The sequence below is a fragment of the Lepisosteus platostomus genome, chromosome 11 (assembly GCF_059453375.1).
Source record: "Lepisosteus platostomus isolate fLepPlt1 chromosome 11, fLepPlt1.hap1, whole genome shotgun sequence".
NCBI classification, from domain to species: Eukaryota; Metazoa; Chordata; class Actinopteri; order Semionotiformes; family Lepisosteidae; genus Lepisosteus; species Lepisosteus platostomus.
In genome coordinates, this window is record NC_142621.1 from 4,229,022 (window position 1) to 4,253,123 (window position 24,102).

A 24,102-nucleotide genomic window follows, 5' to 3' on the forward strand; every position below is an offset into this window, starting at 1 on the left:
ACAGGTTTCACACTTCTGTCTTCACAGGTTGACACCTGGTAAAATCATATTCTCCAGCGTTTTGTACACCAGCCTCACCGTCCATCATTGCCACCTTCCCGATACTGCTTGCTTCACTTGGTATGCAAGTCAGTATGGCATGACTGTTGGAATATATCTTTTAGTGAAAGTGTTGGAACGCAAAAATGATTTGGAAGTTACTTATTTTCAAATATTCCCCACGATGACCATTTAGAAAAGCGGTTTCCCTGCCTCCCTGCCGAGTCCCGTGTATATTTCAAGAGCGGGGTTCCCGGATAAATACGCAACAGAAACGCACTGACCAAGATCTCTGGGATTTAACCGAAATCTGGCATCTGCGGGTGACCCCAGGCAGCGTGTTTCACCAAAAACAATCACTGGGGACATCAGTGGTGGGACTTTGTGGTGCAAATGTAAAACGCGTGATATTCCCGATATTAGTATAATCCGAATGATAACACGGGAGCACAGACAACAGACTAGTACAATTGTAGCAACAACTAGTAAAGTTGGTCGTCTCCGACAGGTCCCTGGCGAGACTACAGTACGAGTGCCACGCTGCCATAATTGGTGTGGAAGTGGTGGAAATTTCAGAAATGCAAAACGTCAAAACAATACCCACCCCCACCCTCCCATAAAAGAAGGAGGGGGAAAAAACCGTGCATCACTCCCATTACACACGGGTCTCTCCCCCGGTCGCACGCCGATCCCAGATTTCTTCCCACACCCCCGGTTCCGCGTCCAATGGGCTCCGCTGCCTCTCCGTTATAAATAGCGGGATCCGCCGGATGCGCACACGCGCCGGCTCGCGGTCGCGGGGGTCTCAGCTCTCACGCGCTACACTAGGTGACGCGCTGCACTGCTGTAAACAGCGCTGACGCGCGACCGGGCGGCTGGGGCTGCAGCGAGAGAGAGAGGGGGTCATTTATAGAGCGGGACTGGGACGACAAGGGCTCCATTCACAACAACCAGCTTCACATGCTATCGCCACAACAAAGGAGCAGATCTCTCGAGCCCTCGGTGCAATGGCAAGGAAGACTGAAATCCCGTCCTCTTTCTATGGTGAGTGTTCTCTCTCTTTCTCTCCACCCCCACCACCACCACCACACACCTTTCGCGCAGCGCCTGCTTGTGCTGTAAATACGAATGCAAAGTTTCTCTTGTCGTGGCGCGGACTGTCCCCCCCCTCTGCCAAGCCGAGCGCGGTCGTGTTGGCCTGTGAGCTCCGCTGGGGAAGACGAGTCCTGTCCCCCCAACTCCAGAGGGGAGGTCCCCCGGCGCCGGGACTGCTTTGTCGGTTTTGTCAGCTGCAAGCGGGTCCGCGAACCGAGCGAATGCACCCCCCCGGTATTTTACAGGCGTGCATGAGGGAGTCCACGCTTTAACGTAGTATTCAGGAAAATCAACTTCTCCTGCTCTGTGTTTGAACCGCATTCCTTTAGATGGTGTATTTTTAGTCACCTTTCGGGTGGCACTTTAAATTTCAAGCTGTGTTGTTGTTTTTTTTTTTAAAAGGAGCTCCCGACTCCACGGTTCTCTATAAATAAAACGGCTCGCCCGTCATCTCCGAGGACTGATTTCCTCGGGTGCTATTTTTGTTGGGATACTGAGGCGAGTTCATTTTTTCCGCTGTTGCTCGGTGCTCCATGGGCACAAGGAAAAGATCGAGGGACGTAACTTTGTGTTGCTGAGGACAGAGCGTATTTCCCAGCTTAAGGCTCTTGGCCAAACGCGTCACTTGCGGGGGCTTTTATAGTACGCGATTATAGTACAGCACATAGCAGTGTCTTCACTCAGCTCAAGAAGACGGGTTCTCTTACAGCGTGTTGGCTTATTGGGGGGGACATTCGTCTCGCCAGAGATGATGTTGCACACTGTTACTGTTTGCACTCAACAGCTGTTGCAGCCACCAACACGTGTAACTAAGTGCGAGGTGCTTTTTGTGAGTCCGAGCTGGCTATACTGTATCTGGTACGAGTGGTGTGTCTGGCGTGAGTACGCGTATCGATCCCTGGCTCCTATATTGCTTGGGCGTCATTTCCATTCATTGATTCAGTGAGCAGAAGGGGCCACTGGCAGGGGTGGGAGCCTGTTGGATGGAGGGGTCTCGAAAGCATTTCACTTGTGCGATCCGCGTTCCTTCTCGCGTGGCGTTTCGAAGTCGTGTCTATTTTACAGTACAGTAAGAGAGCAAGCGTGAAATGTGAAGTCTTTCTGCTGCCGCCCGTTATCTACAGCTGTAGAAGGCTTTCAAAGTAAGTCCCACGGAATTCCCAGCGACGTGTCATTTTCACGGACCCAGTCCCTCAGTTACCCGGCGCGTGTTTCGCGAACATCGGAAGGAAAACTTCGCAGGTTTCAGGCTAAAAGCGGTTGGGAGGCTCTTCTTCCATCTTCAGGCTTCACAATCATCAACCCTGTGGGTATCAGGGAAGGCAGAAAACAAGAACTGTTGTAGGTATTACTGGCTTTTGGACAGAAAATGCAAGACAGAAAATGTACCATTCAGCGTGAAATGAATGAATTTCCCAGTGTAATTCAGGAAAATGCTTCAGTCACTATCTTAGGATTTAGCTTTTGACATTTTCTTTCCTCATTGTATTGTTTGGGAAAACAAATTGTGCAGCCAAGATATAAGTTGGTAGTTGGACCTTAAGCGATGTTAGCACAACATGAAGTTAGACTTTGGATTTCTGGTTTAAATGTCTCACTCTTATGTCTGTGAGGATAATTGCTGATTTGAGGATGTTTTGGTAAGGTATTGTACTTTGTTTGATAAATGCAGCACTATTTATTATTATTGTTGTTGGTTTTGTGCACATACAATGAATAATATTGATGTATACAGAATTTTTTGTCCAGTGAGCGAATGACCCTAGAAAAATAAGCAGCCCTGTATCATTTTTATTTAGAATTCTGCCTAAACAAAGTTTTGTTATAAATAAGTGTGTTTATTATCTTTTGCTAATAATATAAATACTGTAGGTGTTAGTTAATTTTAGCAATGCTGAATATTGTTTGAGAGTTTTAATTTTAGGCCAGAGCTTTGTTCTGGTTCTTTTAACATTTTAATTTCTCATTTCAAAGTTCTTATGAATGAATGAGAACTTGATTAGAGGTGAAGCTTGATAGAGTAATTTTAATTGAGTGCAAGAACAGTGTTTGGACAACAGGGAAATTGGAGGTTTTCCCTGCAAAGATTGTTCCTGCTTATATTAACTTTAACCGGATGAGTCTTAGTACAGTCAGTTAAGTTTATTTAAATAAATGTAAAATACAACTCTTCATTTTTTTTTCTTTTGAGTGGGAGGTGAGAAGATAACTTCTCTCAATTTTTTTTTACTTCTAATATATTTGCAGTAGACTTACACAGCATAAATCAGCAGGAACACGAGGCAGGTCTGTTACAAAAGCAACACTTGGTTATTATCATCATTGAATATGACAAAAACTCCTATATCAATGTATCCATTTCATGCTACAGGTAACAGATTTCGGTTTACTTCCACGTTTTAAAAGAGATGTGTCATTACCTCAGAAGACTCAAGAGGACCCTTTAAGCCAGAGCCCATTACCAACCTTTAGTAGGACATTCCTTTGATGTGAACTCCCTTTACCTATTCTGGGACAAGTACAGCAGCAGCATCAGGAGATCTGTTGGCTATATTGTCTCATTCTGTAGGGTCTTAAACACTATCATATGCTAAGGCTTAAAAACAGCAGAACATGTTTGCTACGGTATCTCTCCAAATACATTTCTTCTACTGAATCCAGAGTCTGTAGAGGGGAACCATCACTTCACTGAGAGGGGAACCAGTTTTCTTTCAAAAATACTTTTTCTGAGGACGATCCCATATTCCTGCCTTTTGTCTTGTGTGTTGATGTACCATTTCATAGACCCAAACGATTTCAGATGTTGGTGTCCAGCTGTTTCGCGGCCGAGCTTTTGTGGTGCCTTTAAAAGATACTGAGCTTGCTCCAGATTGTCAATACACGGCCTTAACCCCAGCAGTGTGGCTGCGGTCACTTCCATCTCTTTGTATTTTGTTTTGTCTCAGCTCTCATTTCTGGAGGTTTCCAGCTTTCCTAACGGCGCTTGTCTAGCGATGTGCTGTATCTGCGCCTGGGAGCTAATGATTAGACTCTGGAAGCGCAGACTGACAGTTGTGCACACCTGAGTCTAGAAACAGTGGATTAGAGGAGAGAACAGGCGGATGAAAGAGTGAGGGATGTCATTACTTGAGGTTTATCTTTCCCCTGGGGGTTTATTTTTCCAATTACCACAACCTCCTGTGTGGTGAAGAAAGAGGTGAACATGTGGATTATGGAGTGTTTCAGGGGTTCTGCAGTCACTCTTAGTATTGTTTTTTTTTTACTGAGTAAGAGGATATTTCCTGTTCAGTGTATCCTCGAACGCCTTATGTACTGTTCCTCCGTGTAAGCAGGTAGGTCAAGACTTCTCTTGAAGGAGACAGGATATGGGCTTCAAGAGTGTGGCAGAATATTTGCTTCCATGCTCCCACAGCGCTTTTTTTCTGGTACTTGTTTCACACTTGATCCCAATGGACTCCATGGGGCTGACATTTAAATACTCGTTTTTGAGCAATGCACGGATTTCCAGTTTTTCTTTTACTACAGTTGATCTGAATACATTGTTACATTTCTTTCTAATAAGAAACGAAAATGGAAAGCCATTTTGCTACCTTATTTCATTGGGTGATTTTTAGTAGTTTTAGTTCACTATTTGCCGGAAGTGCGTTTTTTCTGTAAGGTGCCATCTTTGTGTCTTGAATTGTAGACCTGGGAGTGTCAATTTATTATACATGAATAATTTCAGCAGTTCTTCCTGGCTCTTTGTTGGTACTTAAACCCCTGCCACTATGGTGTACTGGGTTTAGATGAGTCAACTGTGTTGACCAATACCATGCATCACTTCGTTTCATGCATTTTCTAACACATATAACAAATAGCCTGTCCCGTGGGTCCAATGCAGGACTCGCCCTGAAGTGGACACCAGTCCATCAGCAGTCTCTCAAACACACTCACACCAGGGCCAGTTTAGACTGTGGGCGAAAGCCCACCCAAACCCGGGAAGAACTTGCAAACTCCACCCAGATAGCACCCCGGCACTTGAACCCGGATCAACCGCTGCACCACCATACCGCCTCGCGTTGACCAGTACACGTTTCTAATCATTTTTTTTTTGCAGCGGAAATTATTAAAAAGACCACAATGTCTGCACAAGGCTACCCTCCCTCATGGGCTTGTTCTCTGGCCCAGCTTTTCCTGATAGGTGGGCTAGATAAAATTCATGGTCTGAGCAGGGCTTAAACTGCATTACTGTTTCTGCAGAACACTGAGAACGTAGAAGAGCTCTGAGACAGGACAGTCAAATGACAATGGGGAACAAAAGAATTGAGCATTTTTATTGAACATAAGTTTGCAGGAAGGGAGTCGGAAGGAGGTGAAAGGAAGAGGGGGGGGAAAAAGTTGAATACGGAGGTGAGAAATAGATTGGGCTCATCTGAATCACTGACCAATAATCGTCTTTGTGTGACTGTTCATGCTAACGCCCAACCAATCAAACTGTTGATCACACGCTTGGAAAAACGCAGCTTAAGCCTGTAATGAGTTCGCAAAGGACAATAAAAAAGAGGATAGTTAAAATTCATGGACTGAGCAGCGCTTAGCTGTGAAGGTAAATTGCAGTACTCTGTGAGCTGTTTTGGACGTCTCAGGGGGATACCCCACCACATTGGGGTCTCCAAGCTGTGGTTGCTGCCTGTGGGATGAAAGCCAGAGAAATACCCTTTGGCAGTCCAAAATGAGAAGTCTAATACAAAAATATGTCGCGCTGAAGCTTTTGGTCTCTTCTCTGTGTTGATTTGCCTTTGCAACACCTAAAGATAACGTACTGATGATGCAAAGGGGATACTTAGCTGGAAAGCTAGGAGCTGAGGAGATGTGATTCTGTTGCAGAAGACGCTATTATCAGATGGACCCTGACTTTGTCTGACTGGACTCCATAAATATTTTGTCTTGGGGTGGCAACAGGCTCCCATGCTCTGCACTCCTGTGAGTCTTGCTTCAGTTCTAGGTCTGCAGCACTGAGCACAGCTAGTCCACTGATCAAATGCTGCTATGCCAGTAGTATCAGAACAGATGGAAACTGGAAAGCAGGCCAGGTTTCTAAATAAATAACGTTTTTTTACTGTCACTGAATGAAAATGAATGACTCTGAAATGATTGGTCGTGGTGGCTCTTATTTACCCAGAGCCGCAAACCCACTCAGACAAGCAACTCAATTATGAAGGTGTCCTGGGGCAGTGTACTCAACGCATGTGGCGCTGCAGAGCTCTGTGCGGAGTGTAGGCAAGAGTGGGACAGTTTTCTTTCTCATAAAGGAAGGATTAAATCGGATCAAGTACAAACCAGGGTAAAAAATAACCTAGGCAACCAGAAGTTTCAGCAGCAGCCTCGACTTGCTGCGTATTAGAAAAAAAAATCTTCTGTGCTTATTATCAGTTGTCTTATCTTTTTTTTTTTTCCAGTTGAAAGCGTTCAGCAAGGTGACTTCTTCTGAGAGTGGCTGGTGCTGTAAAAATCAAAAAGTTAATAGCACAGGCTGGGTTGCCTGCCTGGACTTCACTTTATGAATGTTAACTTCAGTACCTGGTCCTTCAACTGTGGGCGCAGAATGTTAATCGTTTTCTATTTACAGTAACAGCTTTCCCTCTTTGTTAATCTCACGAGGACGACACGTACTACAAACTCCGTAGTCCTAATATATGGTATCCTTTCCAAAAAGCCGAAGGAAGTATTTATAGAACAGCAAAAAATAGAGGGTTTAAAGATGTTTTAAGGCAGGGGCCCATTAATAGGAGTTTAGAGCAGCTCTATATTTCAAAATCTTTGTTACCGAGGCCGAGCCATAAATGTACCTTTGGTCAAATGACTTGCCATGAATTTGACAATTTCTCTCTTTTTTTGTGTGTGTAATCTGCACAGATGGCAGGCTATGAAACTTGCAGATCTGCCGGTCTGGGGTGTGGAAGACTGACACTATGACATAAGGCTAAGCAGAATGCCTAAAAATTCCAGTTGGTGAGAGAATTTGTGGGTGCTATTGTTCCTGACTTTGGGGTCCTGATGGTGTCCCTAAGGCAAGCGGGGGAGGGAGTAGTCGGAAAATGGGATCCCATTGTACTCGGGGGGTGTTTTAGGAAAAATTAAGGATTTATTGTAATTGAAGGACGCTGTGCTTGAAAATGCACTGGAAAAGTGAGGGATTTCAATGTTCACCCTTATCAATAAATGAGCATGTTCCTATTACTAGCTACTGTAGCACATTTGCATAAATTCAATTTCATTTCTGGGATCCTAAATAGGCTTCTCTATTATGTCAGTAGCTTGTCTTTTCTCAATAATATTGCAGTTAACAAAATTGCTGTAAAAAGGCTTTAATCCATTATTTATTTTCGGTGCCCCAGGAAACTAGAGTTGTTTCATTCTGCTTTTCAGCCATTTGAGGTGAAACAGCCATGTGGAATCCCTGCTGTGTTTTCATAGAAAGCAAGAATACATTTATTACAAATGCCAGTATAGGAATCTGTGGTTCCTGACAAGGGTCTCCAGCACTTGGGATATTTCTAGTTTCTTATAAAGTTCCCTGAGTGATTAGGAGTAAAATCTGGTGAATCCAGACTCTTCTGTCCTCTGGCACCCTGCGCTGTGAGTTCTGGGGACAACATGAGCCTTACTAGCCCTGTCACCATTTCCTGTGTTTTCCATTGTGGTCCAAGATGAAGCACTGTGGGTTTAAAAGGTCAAACCTTTCAAATTCCATTGGTGTACAAAGGTTTTTCTCTGACATGTTTTCACATCAGTCCAGGTTTGGTTTTCCTGTCTCATTCCTGAATATGTCAGTATCCTGAAATACGGTCAGGGATCATTCCTGCTGGGTAGCAGTGCATCATGAAGAAAAAGGAGCCCAGCAGCTTCTTTATACAGTCAAAGCTTCTTTTTCATCAATGTCAAAGTGAACATGAAAATGAATATTTTAACACATCCAGCCCTTGAGATGTAGCATTGTGCTGTTTTTTTTTGTAGTTTGATCTCTTGATCTGGGTTTTGATCATTTCGTTTCATCCCCGAAGCTGTGAAAATCGTAGTTAGTTTTGCACACCAGATCTTCCACACTGTCGGCTGCTGATTTCAGAGCTGTCACACTCTGGCAGCCTGAATCTTGTGCCCTGCAGATTTGCCCATTTGCTAAAGGTCGGCGCTGCATGAGAGTCCGGCCAGCTCCTGCACATTCAGCTTTCAGATTTTAGCCACTCCTGATCTTTATCACCCTACCCGGCTTGAACCAGGTCACTTGCACTTCAGGGTGTCCCATCGTTTCTTAGTAAGAGGGTTAAGAACAATTACGGGTCCTTCTGTGCAAAACCATTTAAGAAGAAGAATTCGTGAACTAGAATGTGCTCTTCTTGGTTAAATATTTTGAAGAAGATCCCTGCGAGATGACAAGATGCATCTGTAGGTTTACAGGATCAAGCTGGGTGAGAATCTTTAAAGGCAGAAGGTTGGAGAAGAGTCACAGGGGAGTCTTTTCCCACAACTGATGGATAATAGTAGAAAATTATTACATCAAACATTTCTTTTTATTTGACAGAATGCATCTCACATGATTAACTCTTGATAAAACTGTGCTTGGTTTTGTGCAGTCTTATATCTAACCCTCACTGCCATGAGCATGAGCAGTTTTTACTTTTAAGTGCATTTTAGTTCAAAACTTGAATAAGTCATCTGATTTTTTTTAAGTGATCAATTTTGGAAAAACTAAATGTGTCTTTAAACTCCGGTAAGTGATATTGCATCAGTTATCTTTCTCTAAAATATCCACTTAAGGTATTGTGCATTGCATGCTATTATATTGCAAAAAATGAGAAGTTGCAATGGCTGGTATGATAATTTTCTACAGAAAATGGATAAGCATCGGTTTTAAACCATAGTGATTGATTGCGTTTTAATCCCTGGAGAATGATAAAAGGCCAAAAAGTGGTTAGCTTTGTGAAAGATTAAAGTTAATAAAATGTATACATTTTTTTAAAAAAAGGGAAGATAATAGGACCTAAAGAAAGGTAAGAGTCACTAAAGCAATTGATTGAATACGTCAATGAACATGTATTATACATTGAGTGTCACATTGGACACCTCTTTGACCCGAGTCAGGCCGTGCCAACATGGCCTAGAAAGCAATCCTTCCTGTTTCCTTTGACGGGGAAGTAATGTTCCTCGTGGCAGTATGCCAGGGAATGAGCCGAGACGCTTTTAAAATATGGTTTGTGGGTTGTGAACTGAGGCACTGAAAGTGCTGCATGAAGTCAGGGTCACACATTTCCAGGATCCCTGATATGAAGATTGCTGCTATTTCCAGAAGTGTGCCTCTTGGCATCTTTACCACAGCCGTGCATCATGGTTTCCTCAAAAGTCAGCATTGTACTCCACAGCTCTATTAGAAATAACAGCTGTTCTAAATTTAAGACATGCTGTGCTTTCAATCGGTGTGCCAAACCTTTGAAACAATTGCCAGTGTTAAGGACCGTAAGGGAAGGTATTATCCTTTTTAAATAATACCTGAAGTTAAACTTTCTTTTTTTAAATGGGACAAATTATGGATCTACAGTATACATTAAAGTTTAATAATGACCTATTAATATTTAATTCACATTTCACCCTCGTTGAATAATCGCTTATAAAGTATGCTTCCATGTTTCTGACTCAGATTTAGTTTTTACCGAATTGGGGACCAGGCTTAATTTACTCAACTGGAAGTGGACTGGTATTAGACTGGAATATAGACATCTTGTGCTCATCTGCAAGAATGAAGTTGTCACAGGTCCTTTATTATGGATATATAGAATATTATTATAGGTATTTCCCTTGTGCGAATTGGCAAGATTGGTGTCTCGCAGACTCCTCCTGTAGATCACAAACTGCTCATGTCCAGTTGAGTGCTCTGCCAAGGCTTGTAAGGTGGGACAGCCAGTAGTCTACAGCAAAGCAAACCTGAAATGAAGATGTAACCCTACTAAACATATGTACTTGTTGCTACAGACACCATGGAAAACCCCCCCAGGAATACAGTTGCTCATCTAAACTAGTTTCTTATTTTTTCCATAACCTGAGATATAGTCAGAGGAAATCTGATTTGTATATAATTGCGTTCGATTTCAAGGTTTTTGAATGGGTTTTACATTTGTGATTTTTACTATCAGTGGGAACATCCTCTGGTCTAAGAGTCATTTGAAATACACCTAGTCAGTTCAGTGTTTTATCAATGATGTCCCTTTCTTTCAGTGTGAAAACGGTGTTTGGTAATATTCTGTTAATAAACAATATTAACGTATTGTTGGATCTTTTTCTAGTTCCTATAACAACTCTTCTGACAATCCAAAGTCATTAAGAATTGAGAGGCATTGCCTTTATAAACGACAGGGCTGGCAGAATTTACTGAACCCAGCTGATCGTTTGTGTAATGGAAAGCAAATTCCAAGCATACTGCTCCAGAGGAAAGCCTGTGCATTTATCAGAGCTTTATCCCTGGAAGAGGAGGGCATCTCATGACAAGGCAAGTGTAAAATGGGAATTTTCTGCAGGAGTGAGTGATTGTGATCCCAGCTAGAAGAGTAGATGGACTGGGGCCCTATTGCTCTCCGTAAACGTACAGTCTTGGGAGTGAATCTTTTACAGTTTCTGAAAAAACAAAATCTTAAAATGAAGAGATACTGATTTTGGTTTGCAAATTTGTTACATTAGAGAAACTCTGATGTAGAGTTTAGAGCAACGCTACTGTTTACCGTGTAGCAGTAGAAGTATATATATTTTTTATACATATGTAACACCTTTCACACTAGAGATTCACTCTATATCTCTCCGTATTTAACGGCAGGTTGTGGATTTCCGGTCATACAACCGTAGAACTGTTTGTGCAATAACCTGCCCTGAGACTGCAGGTCACTTGACCGATATCTACAGACATGTGACGAAGGAGTGTGCGTGGTTTTTCAAAGTGCGGCTGCAATGCAGTTCAGCTTGAATTCTACTGCGATTTTGCACAGTCACTGCATTTCTCGCAGTTCAGGGGATTGCTGTCCTTTTTCATGACAGTTTCACATCCGAGTGAAATCCAGCTGGATCTGAACTTTGATACTGTTGAGACTCAAACACATTTATTCACAGAAACACGCACCCCGCAGTGATGCTATGTGGAAAATGGGAGGCATCTAGTTATGGAGCTTTTAAATGACAGTAGTAAATACAGTAGCAGTTTCAGTAGTAAATACTTCATGACTGAGGTCTCAGAAAAGCTGTAAGTCATTATTACATTTGAGCAAATCCTGAAATAAAAACAGTAGAAAGGAACAAATTTGGCCCATCTATCCGTTTGATAGGTAAGAGTTCACCTATTCAAATATCTCATCCTGCCATTTCTTTACAGAAGACCCTGGCAGCTCTCTAGGTGAAGAAGTATCACCTAAATTCACTTCCTTTTAGTTCCCAAATATATATACAGTATGTTCTTCTAAAAATATACATTCTCCTAATGTACTTTACTATATATATCATTTTGTAAGAGTCATTTTTTCAGAGAAAGTACTAGATACCATTATTCTGGTATAGAATTTACCAGAATACCCCACCCCCAGAAATATAATTCTGAATAAATATGGCAACAAATTAACATGAACATTAACTATTAACAGATGAAATAAAACAAGTGTTTATCTCCATTTGTTGGCAAGCACTTATCGAGCTTCAAACCCAGGCAGACACCAGCACTCCTGGCCTGTCAGTTTAAGATAATCTCTCCTGTCAGCATCTCCTGGGTGGCTGCAGATTGTCTCAGTTCTGACTTTAATCTTGAAAAAAACTATCTGCAGGAGGTAGCAGTCCTGACTACTACACAGAAAACCGTACGAGGGGAAGTTCTGCCATGTGCATGAATAAGTAGGACTATCGGAGCCTTCTGTTTGTAACCAGAGATTCATGTTCAAGTTAATTAAAAATTACCTAAGCCCTGTAATTGCTGCATGTTAATTAGTGTTTATTAAAAGTATTTTTCAGTGCGAATTTATGGAAAGCCCCGTGCAAAAATGGCCTTCAGGAAAGTTAAAAGATTTTGCATCCATAATGAAGCTTAGTATGACAGGTAAAACACTTGCTGAATTATAAACTCCACATTTTTTATAAATATTGGATAATGGTATTTTCCTCAGTCCCATCATTAAACTTTTCTTTACGCAAATCTATACATTTTACACCTGTTTCACATCTACGAAGGTATTAATTGCACCTGTAGCTTTCCAGTTAAATAAGAAATGTATATATGATGTTATAAACAGGAAGATGTACAAATCTGGAACAGGCCATCTAAATTTAGTATCTTAATAGTATAAAGCATAAAGTCTATCACACACCTAGTCAAAGCTGTACACCTGTTTTGTTCAAATTAAATCCAAATTGTATTAGTTGCTTTACCCCAGAAGTACTTTGAATGGTACTAGTGTGCTAAAGAGTAGAGACAGAGGTGATCTGAACGATGTCGTTTGAGATTGAAATGTTACATACCACCAGCTCTGTGTGGATGCCAGGTGATGCACAGGATGTGAGCCTGCTGGTGCCCGAGTCGTTAAAGGGGTCACCGTGAGGTCGCGGTTTCACAGGAGGTGGAGGGAACCACCGTGATCTGATTCTCTACAGGAAAATAATGATCTGATGGATCTAATGATCAGCTGCATAACTGCACACTGTGTGGTACCATTAGAATTGTGGTTTTTACGCTGTTAGGTGATTGTCTTTCCATTCAGTTGGCATTTGAATGAGATTTAAGACAGAACTACAGAAATCATTGTGGTACTCATCAAAATGCTTTACTGGGTGGATCAAGCTGTGTTTTGTCGGCAGATAAATGTCATTTCTGCTGCTGAGCGTTTTTTGGATCAGTAGATTGACTCCCATCTGTACTTTCAGCATGCCTTAAAGCGCCCGTCTACATTCAAGAGATAACGCTTTGTTAAGGTATGAATTAGAATTATATATATACAGTAGGTGTTGAGTACTCTTCAATCTCAGGAATTCTGCTGAAATGTTTTGAAAGTTTTTGTTTAATAAAGTTTGTTTGGTCAGCGCAGTAAACAAAAATATAAAAAGTATATCAAACCATGAAAACGTTTTGCTCTGCTTTCAGGAATAACTCAAATGTGATCTTAAAGGCACACATTTCAATTTCAGTTCAAAGATTAGCAACAGGCAACAGCAGGTGCAAACATGTTTTTGAACAAATCGTTTTGATCAACGGGTTCATTAAAACTGGAAAGTAACATTATTTGATAGCGGCGAACTGGATCATGATCTCTGACACAAAGGCTGGGGAAAAGTGTCTTGATTTAGAGATCGTAGTTTGAAAGTGAAAATCTAAAGTTATGTGTAGATACTGTAGGCGTATTATTAAAGTGCAAGGGGTCAGTATGTACTGTGAAACAGCTTCCTCACATCCCGATAGAGAACAGTCAAACGAGAGGCGACAGTTTGTTTCGCTCCGTTTTCAAAAGCTGACGGCGTTTCATTAACCGGCACTGGCTGGACGTGTGATTGCGCCTGTCATTATTATAAAACACGTATCCATTTGAATACTGTGTGTGTAATAATCTGTTAAGAAAAAAAAAACCCGCAGGATGCACTGCATCTTTAATAAACACGGGAAATGTAGCGTAGCAAGGAGTTGTGCTGACTGATTCTGTTCGGGTCAGCTGAGATACCCGAGTGGCAATTTCTTTCCAACTTTTTTTTTTCGGCGCTGGTGTCAGAAAGAGCAAACAACAAAGGGAAAACACTTTGCAATAACGCCGCATTGTTCAAGTGAAAGAATGTGAAATTGCAGTGCCGAAATTGCATCAATTACCAGCGATCATTTTCCAGCTCCGCCGGCTGACTGCGGCGCACTTCAAGAGCAATAATCACACTGGCGTGCATCGGAGAAAAATGGTGTGCACTCTGATCAAATTCTGCCTTTTGCTCCCCGGGAAGCAGGAGAGAGCTGGAACCTGCAGCAGCAGTCCCTGGGAAGTGTTGCAGTCTTGACATTTGAGGGGGTTTGCTTTCCGAAAACTCAAGGTCATATCGGTGTTCTTGCAGCTCCAGAAGACTAAATCCTTACATCGATGACGAGAGATGGCAAGGCAAATACTTGTCCCCCCCCGCTTTTAAAACGTTATCTAGCTTCTATGTGTCCCCGCGTTTAGCCTGATTTGGAGGAAACGGAAGCGAGCGTGTCATGCAACACCTCAGGGATGCGGAGCGGGTTCCTCCGAAGTTACATGAATGAGTGTTTTTTTTTATGAATGTGTGCGCAGAGCTCGCGTCTCTCCCCGGTCTCACGAGGCCCCACACGTGCTCAGCCCCGCTCACCTTCTGCTGCAGAGAAGGGTCAGGGCGAAGAGGAGAACTGGCTAGGATTAGGGGTTACTTGCGCGGTGCTGTAATAGGGGACGCAACAAGTAAAAATAGCCCAGACTCTCCCCCCCAAGGGCTTTGCATTAAAAGCTCAAGCTCACAGCCGCACAAGGCTAATGAAAAGCTTTCTGTTGCATGCACCGTGTTCACGAGGCCTAATTGACTTTACTAATCCGTCCAGAAAGTTTTTTTTTTTCATCTGGGCGGGGCGGCCGGCCTGGGGGGAGAAGACTTGGTTGTAGTGATCAGTTTTAAGATTCTGCTCATCGGGGAAAAAAATTGTATTGGGCTCTGCGTTTTTTTTTTTGTGTTACTTTTGCGTTTGCTCGTAGGCTCTGCTTGAGTCTTTGCATGATGAACTGTATTCAAGTCCAGGACTTCTTTCTCCTTTTGAAGAGTGAAGGGAGTGAGGTTGGATTTAAAGGAGCTGAGCAGAGCAGTGTGAAGGCTGTTCAGCCTGGCCGAAAGGGTCACATTCCCTCCCACGGTAACGTTCAGACCTGACATTGTTTTCTAGGGGCAGGGGTTCAGGGGTTGTCCTATTTTCTTCCCCCTGGAATTGACCCCATCTCTGCCCCCCACCCCCCGTGGACGTGACGAGTGATTGAGGTTGCTAGGCGACGCGACAGGGACCGGTTCACAGACGTCTGCAGCTGAATCGTGCAATACGAGATGAGAAATAAAAGTTGCGAGGTTGATTTCGTTAGGACGCGATTTGCCCGACTCTCTCCCTCAGCCCAAAAGTTAATTACCTCCAGCGTTTGACGGTCTGTCAGATTTCCACTGTGTGGGTGGATTCGCCACTTTTTTTTTTCCCTCTCCACTTAAATCCTAACTTGAAACGAAATCTTATTATCCTTTACCGGAAAGGCACTTTTTTTTAAAGTCATTTTATTGTTTTTAAATTATTTTTCTGACTTTTGGGGGGAAATACACTTTTTAAAAAGGAAGAGGGAGGCTCAGGATATACTCCGAATAAAATTCTCAATTACTCATAGAGAGTCGCCTCCAGTTGAGTCCTGCTGGAGTTACAGCAGTTACTGTACGTGGTTGGTATTTTCACCATCTAAACTGGTGGAAAAGAGTGTGTCTAGAGAAGGGCCACATTACCTGTACCTGGGTCTGTAGCTCTTATAAATTGAACCTCCTAGCTGGATCCAAATTAAGCCAGGAGGATTCTTGGTTCCAAAGACTCCTGACAAAATAGTGATGTCTGTCTGCCTTCAGAAGTCATCTGAAACTCCCAGAACATACAGAGACGTGTCTCTTTCTCCCAGGCAGTGTCTGTGGCAAGGGGGGGTTGAACAGTCAAGCTTCATTTTAGCTATTATGGCAAATTGGAGGTTTGCTATTGTTAGCTGTTTCTGTACTTCGGACTTACCTGCGCCTAGCCTCTGCTTCTGTGTGCTTTGGTGAGCCCGCCTTCATGTGTGATTTCTTAAAAGTTGTTGAGTACCTTGCTTAATCTTACAGTTCTGTGTGTAGAGGTGCCAGCTCCTCTGAACAGTCTGACCAGATTGCTTACAAATTCTTAATAAAACATATTAACCTTTAACGAACCCTGTTTATGCAATGGTACTGCCATTCTTGTAATGAAAACTGACCGATTGGCACACTTGGACTTGATCCTTTGTTCTGAAGTGTAATATCATATCTCGTGTTAATGGTTTGAGAATTAGAATTTGCTACATTGATAACACCTACTGTACTCTGCTTCATACAGGCTGTAATAGGATAACCTTTTAAGTCTCTCATTGAAGCAAAGAACAGACCAGTGCATTTTTTAAGGCATCTATCTGAAAGTGATTTTTTTTTTTATTTAATCCTTTACCTACTGTAAATAGATAAGTCAATTGAAAGCTCTCATTTGCAAAGAAAACCTGGAGAATCCCCATTTATACTGAAGAGCTTTTCCTGAAGCAGTGAAATACGTTCCTTATGAGTGTAACACCAGTGTCTCGGCTTGGGTTCGAGCCCAGGATGTTTCAAGGGTGGAATCCAGAATCCTAACTATTGACCTAATAGGATTTTGTGAGGATAAATTGAAGAGTAAACAACCAAGAGATTTTCCTACAGTAAAATGTTTTTGCTGCAGTAGTCCTAGAGTGAATGAATACATGTTGCAGGAAATTTACAGGATAGAATTTCTTTTTCAAATTGCAGATTGCAGATTGTAGCAAACATGACAATGTTCTTTGAACTTTACTACCACTCTACATCATAAGTGTCTGAACTGGAAGAAAATAACTAAATGAGAGTAGTGTGAAACTAGGAGAGCATGCACACAATTGGAGTCTCCCAGAGCATGGAACTCTGAGGCTACATGGTAAGAGGTTCCATCTTGTGCAAAGGCAGCATGTCTGTTAAAGCTTAATAAAGTCGTCGACATCCTACAGTGACGGAGGCACCTTCTACCGTCACTTAATCAATAAGGGCAAACATCTGTGATGGCTGTAAGAAAGAAAGAGTTGATTGAGATCTAATGTGGAAATGGCATTAGTTTCAGGCTTGTCAAGGAAAGGAAGAGAATCGATTGAGTCAAAAACATCTTGTGTCTTTTTTTTTCTCCTTTGTTCCCATTCCACCATCTTCAGACACCTCCACAGATTGTGTCTTTTCCTTCCCGTATTTGCAGCCCTTTCACGGGTGAAGAGGTAATTGTTCAGTTGTTTACCAAAACGGAATGCGATATTAACCCCCAGCTTCTGTCTGGAGTTCTCGCCTTGGGGATAAATGGATGTTAGGAGAGTGACAGTGAAAAAGAGGGCAAAGTCTGGCTCCACCCACTAGGGGGCGCAAGACTGTTCTTCCGGAAAGAAAATGCACTGAACTGCACTGCCCAGGGCAGGATCACAGGAGTGTTAGAAAAGTACCGACTGCTTTGAGAGGAAACCCTTCCGGCTTCCTCAGACTCCAGGTATCAGTTTTATTTGTAAAAGCTAACCCTTCAAAATATTTGTTTCTGTGATACTCATGCAGAAATTTTTTGCTTTTTCAATTTGACTGGATGTAACTTTTGTCCGATGTATTCGAGGGAAACCTTCAAGCAAATGAGGAGTGAGCACTGACCAGTGTGCATACAGAACCGAGTTCCTTCACAGCTTAAGCTGAATTAATGAATGTTTGCAAAAAGGAGGCAAGATAAAACCTGCTTCTTCTGCCTCTCCAAAGAGCAGAGGGCTGTTGTCTCAGTGTGCTCCGTGTGGAGGCCTTCACAGTGCACAGAGAGATGACAGCAAAATGACAAGACAGATGGGCAAAGCAGAATAGGCTGTCTTTCATTTGTGGTTTGGAATTTAGACAGGGTTACACACTGCCAGAATCTGGTGATTGATGGAGTTTGCAAGCAGTGACAGAAGTTTTACTCAGAAGCTCCAAATGAATGAAGATTAAGATTAATTCAGGTTAATTTCAAACTACAGTAAACCTGCAGATATGTGCCTAATGCAAGCAATACAAGCCCAGTTTAAAACTTGAGGCTATGAAGTGTCTTTCCTAGGGCTGACTCTTTGCTTCACCAGAATTCCTAGTTACATGTGCACTGTCTTAATGATGTCCATTGTCTTGTATGTGTATGTATGTAGTTTTTGCAGCACAAAGTACATCAGAATAAATTTCTCATATATTAAATATACTTGGTGAATAAAGATGATTAGGATTCTGATTCAAATCTTTAAAGTCTTTACCTTCTATAGGCATGTGTCTAAAGTTTGTAATCTTTTATAATCTGTTATCTATAATTCTTTTATAATCTAGTTTGTTAATTTAAATAAAATAAACAATTGAAGCACCTAATAAATTCAGTGATGGATAAGAAGTTGTGGCTACATTTTTAATAGTTTAATCTACAGTTTTTGGAATGCAACGTTTTTAATGCATTTTATCAGTTGCCTCTATACTGCTTAAAATCTTTTACAGAAATGTCAAAATCCAATAGCAGCCTATGAGATTATTAATTGCAGCATTATCATTAAATCCTTTTAGGCTGGAAAGCCGTAAGAGAGATGAAATAAGAACATTTTACCCAGATGGTGGTATGGTACTGGATTGAGGGAGAATTATCAAGTCTTCTTAGCATTAACTTCTCTACAGTAAAATGTTGGCATGCATCTGAGTGTCAATCAATAATGAAACTAGAGACTATTAATGTTTGTAATTGCTGTGTATCTTATTCTATCTTATTCTGCTAGATATTGCCCAGAGAAACAAGGAACAAAATTTCCTATTAATTGTAAGAAACCTTGTAAGTATTGTTAGTATCGATATATTGAGTGTTCTTCCCTATGTTTAATTTCAAAGCCGTTCATCCAGATTTATTTTTGTGACTTGTGTTCCTGCTTATTTAACATAGCATCTAATTGCGTTTTTAATGAAAATTAGTAATCTCTTTTACATCTGCACTATATCTCACTTCCTGAGCTTTCCTTCGCATATCTCTCTTACACCTCTCCCTCCCCTCCATCTTCACCCTTGAAGCAGCTCCCTAGCTCATTCCTCATGAAAGTGGGGGGGGGGGGGTTCAGCCAGCCTCATTCTTATGGTTAGAGTGGTGTCCCTTCAGCCAACTACTGTAAGTGAAACCAAACTCTTAATTCCTGTTGTCCCTATATCGCACGTCAGATCTGGTGAACGGGAGGTACTGTATGTGCTGTGATCTGTTTGTGGGGGAAAAAGAAGCAGAGTGATTCCAGTTTGCCCATTCTCATTTTAAGATTTTTGAGGGTTTGCACTGTTAGCAGAAATGGAATGTTAAGGGTTACCAAGCTGTGCTGTGTTGTACTCTTTGATTTTTTTTGTTATTTCAAATTAACAAAACAAAATAAGCTGGGTTTATGCCTGTGAGCACCCTTGGAGATTCTCTCTCACTTTCATCCCTCTGTAACTCCCTCCGTCTCATCTTTTATTTTTGTGGCATAATTAGGATCTCTTATAGATTCATTAGATTGTCTTTTTTTGCTCAATTTGCATATCATTTCCAGTTTCGGATTTGTTGTTTCCCATGTTTTTCTTTTACCCTCTGGATCAAAACATGTTTTTTTTTTTCATCCCAACCCAAAGGGATGCTGTTTCCCCTGAGGTTGCATGGACTGGCTCTTGTCAACTTTTATTCCTTTTCAAACTGAAACCACAAACAGCGGCCAGCTCCTGAAGCTTGGAAGGGAGTCTCTTTCCGTATTTCGACAGCTCTGTGGGGAATTGCTGTCCATGTGAGATGACCAGAGAAACCGATTCGACTGAGATATCAGAGCTTTCGGTTTTCAGATCTCTGTTTTTCTTAGTTCAGATGCCCAGAAATTTGAACTCCCCCAGTGTTATTGTTTTCCGAGTATGATGCAATTTATTAGGCTTTTGTATATACAGTTAGTCTTAAGGACACATGGGATCCTATGTCCAGCCAGCAAGACCATTCACAGCAACCCAGATATTCAACATGTCATATTTTTATTATTAAATTCAGGTTTAGAAATGATTCAATTCAGCCAACAAATGGGCAGTTGTATTCCCGTGTAAAAACTGTACCTTACTGTCATATACAAAGGAATGTGTATGCGTTTGGCTCTCTTCTGGCGTGAAGGTATAATTGTCCGTGTTGCCATTTACACCTAGCTCTAGTGTAATTTTCAGGGCAGAAGATGAAAAGAGCAGATGTGTAACTTTTTTTCAGGATTTTCACCACATGTGCTCATAATCAAAATTTATACTGCACAGGATGTGCATTATGGATGTGCTATAAAAAGATGTTGTGATTTTCCTCAAGAATGAGAAATGCAGGGCTGTGTTTCCCCACACAAAAGCCAGCATTTCCTCTCCTGCATGGTGAAATTGATATGTCCTGACAACAACATCGGAGTGATGATACAAAGATGCTCTACCGTTAAATCTGGACCTTGTTCAGTTCCAATGTCGTTAGTGGGACTTCTGTTTGCAACATTTGAAATAATGATTAATTGTTGCATCTTTTGAAATTTCACTGCTTTGCTGCCTATTGTGGGTCATCAAACTATCTCATTTAATTAAGATGTCCCTAAGCTAGGTGCTTCTGTGGTAAGCTTTTGGTTTATTTTGGGAAAGGGGACGGTGTGAAGTCTACAGTGGAGTGGAGCTTTGAATCATCATCTGTTAAAGACAATGTCTCCGCAGTCTAATCAAGGTCTGGGATGTTGAGCAGTCTAGCAAAGTGGATTGTCAGGATGATCCAGACTGGAGCGTCCACAGAGGGGTTTGTGGATGCAGAGCTGTTTGCTGAATTGATGGGATACTCTTGTTGATATAGAGTCATTCACCTGTTCCTGGAGCAGGCCTCCGTGAGATCTGCAGCATGAAACTTGGCAGAGCCCATTCCCAGACCTGGAACACCAGACCTCCGTTGCCCTAGATAACCATGCAGAGCGCCAGTTTCTGATCCAGCACATCTCAGAGGCTCTGCCCAGGTGGGGCATCCTTGGGCGGTGTTGTCTGTCCGCAGCAGTGCTAAGGTGGTCTCATTTGGGTGCACTAGCAGCTCTTATGCAACTGACTGGCATGTTGTGACTACTGAAATTCACAGAAATTAGTGAGCTAGGCTTCTTGGTCTCATTCCTAATGCTTTTTTCCTTCCACATCCTTTTTTAAATGAAGTTGAGTTGCTCCTCTTATTCAGAATTAGAAAACCCTTTCAAAAGTGCTTGTCTGCAGATAACTTTTGATAATGTGAGCCTCAGAGCAGCTCTGATGTCCAATTATGCAGAGCTTCTGTAAAAGAATGTGAAATCACCCAGCCATCTGGAACTAAGTTGTCTCTTGATTCTTGATTTGCATTTTGCTATTGATTTCTATTTAACATAAAGAAACTAAACAGAATCTGTAAATATTGTCACGCTGCATAGTCCAGGCATGGGTGGCTGAACATATTCAAAAGCTAGTCTGATGGAGACTGTTAGTTGAGTCCGAGTGCAGTGCCCCAACATTGCCAGTTTTTGCCATTTTGACTTTGCTGTTGGCAGCCATTGGAAGGTCCCCTGTTTTGACGAGCAGACGCTCATTATCATATCTGCTCCATTCTGCCCTTTTTTTAGCCTCATGCTGTCTCCTCCTGCAGTCTAGAGCGACTACTTCCTTGACCCTTGTTTCTATGGTTACACTCCAGAATGCAAGTGGAATAAATTGGAGCCGTTTCTTGTCTCTGCCGAGAACAGCGAAGCCGATTTTGGGCAGTGTGGGATAGGCGTGTCGGCCTGTTATCCTTTGTGAGAATCGGCAGCTTCGGGAGAAGGGGGGCTGGTTTCAGAGGTGCTGGTTAATGAACTTGACGCGCATCACAAAAGAGCTCTCCTCCGAACGCCTGGGCTTGACGGGATTCCTTCAACTTAAGCACGCCTGCCCTTCCAGCAGTGCGGTTTCTCTGCTGTTACTGCGCAGAATAAAAACAAAAATGTTCTTTCCTTTAAGGACTGTGACTTTCGAACTTTCACACCAAAATGTAAGGAGCAAGCATATTAGGCTGGGTTAGCACCGATAAGGCTTGATAACAGCTCAGCTCTTAAGCACCTGTGTATGCCGAAGCATTAGGCTGTGTTCCTGTGACATGTGTATTTTCAATATTTGTTGGTCAGCTTAAAGTTTTTACATCTCCTGCCAGACGCACAGTGCAGATGTTATAGGCCATTTGTAAAAGCAAAGGCGCAATTCCTTCAGCACTTTCATTGCGGTGGCAAAAAAATCCCTCTGACAAACTTTTCCTTTGTATTGTATCACGCTCACCATTTCACCTCTCTTGCGTTTATTCTGGCATTCACTGGTCAGTGTGCGGAACGTGTTAATTTTATTGTGTGCAAATGCTAGGATGACACCAGCTCTGTATGATTACAGATGAATGGAAACTAGGTTGCTCCTATATATAGGTTATTCTTCATTAAATTTTCACACAATATAGCTTTGCCTCATCAAAGATTTACAGCATGGGCGTGCGTAGGACATCAGTACACATGCATCTTGATATACATACTTTATTTGTAATAGAATAAAGAAAGAATACATTCTTAGCTCAGTATAACAGTGAAACATTAAAATTAAAATGTCATTATATAGAACCCTAATTTGCTCTTTAAAGGCCACTTAAAGACTGGTCTAACTAGAAAACACATCCAGACTCTTTGCTTTATAATTATTGGTTTCAGAACACCTACTGTATATAAAGCACATATCTGATATGCCAAGTAAGTAATGCAGCCTCCTTATGATTCACATATAGCTTTCGGTTTACTTCAAAATGTGCTATACTGATACTGACCCCTGCCCAACTGGTCATATACTCACTACAAGATGCTTGTGAATGCACAGCATTTTGTGACATACTGTACAATAATAGTTTGTCAGTATTCCATTAGTGTTTCATGAAGAAAAAAACAGAGGTGGAGCATGTTTTTTGTATCGGAACAATGGATTTAAATCTTCAGTGGGAAATGTATGCATGATTTCAAAATCCAGCTTTTTGTACTGAAGAAAATTCGGTGACATGCTGCAATCACTTTGAAAGTAATGACTGCTGCAGCAGGTCTGCGTGGGTGTAATATAAAAAGTATCTATATTTTAACAGGGCGGTACGTGGAGACAAGACGGAGATTCGTGTTTGAACTACATTCCCCAGAATGCAGTGTGTGTGTGGGGGGGTATGACCAGCCATTCTCAGACACCTGTGCAGGTGGAAGAAGACAAGTTGTGTGACATTTTGAAAACCAGGAAACGGAGGCTTCCAGTTGGCTGTCAACCTCTGCTACCCAGGGGGAGAGCAGAGCCTTTAAGATGCACTGGATCAGGAGTGTGCTAGGTCAGCACACACCTTAGTTTTACAGGAGGGGTAGTTCTTTTCCGGTTGTGGAGCCAGGAAGCAGCTGAGGTGCTCACTTATTCATAGAGAGGGACACACACCAGAAGAAGTGAAGTTGGAGCCTGTAGAGACAGGCTATTGGGGTTTTGTTGTTTTTCTCCCTGTGTATAAATGAAGAGCACTGTGCATGTGTGTATCTATTCACCAACACCAGCGTAATCCCAGGTGTTGCAATATACTGGCATAGCACCTCTTCAGACAGTGGAGTGTTCCTCTGTGTGGATTGGAGCTGAAAGGCTCTTGACAGAGATTTAAGTCTTTGTAGAGAATGAGCTGCAAGTAACACATGGATTGGTGATGTAATGACTCATTTATGAAAATAATATTGTTTTATGATTTGAACAGGGCAAAAGACTTTTAAGACTTAATCCCCACATTCCAGCTCTGTGTCTCTGCATCCCCAGTAATTGGGAATCTGCTGTCCTTCAGCATGGCATACAGAAAGCAGGAAAGAGTTCTCTTTGTGTGGCTCCTCTGTGTTTAGCGCTCCGCTATTCAACTGCGAAAGAAGCTCACCACACTTTGCTCTGTAGATATCTAACCAAAATTTTCCAGAACTGGTGGGATCTATGGGAGGTTTTACGCAAAGTCAAATGTTCCAATTTTCATATGTCAACCTATGAACCTTTGATTTAAGTCTGTAGATTGTATAGATAATAAAAATCTGCTGCCCTCTAGTGACTGACATTTGACCTTTC

General features: G+C 42.0%; 1 protein-coding gene across 1 annotated transcript in view; it reads left to right on the forward strand.

The window, feature by feature from the left end:
- The first annotated feature begins 726 nt into the window (after positions 1-726).
- Positions 727-24,102, forward strand: part of slc44a5b (solute carrier family 44 member 5b) — a 105,727-nt gene continuing 82,351 nt past the window's right edge. The window contains exon 1 of the mRNA XM_088597980.1: positions 727-1,083. Within this exon, the coding sequence (XP_088454106.1) occupies positions 1,047-1,083 (37 nt within the window). The 5' untranslated portion in view covers positions 727-1,046. The remainder of the gene's footprint in view (positions 1,084-24,102) is intronic.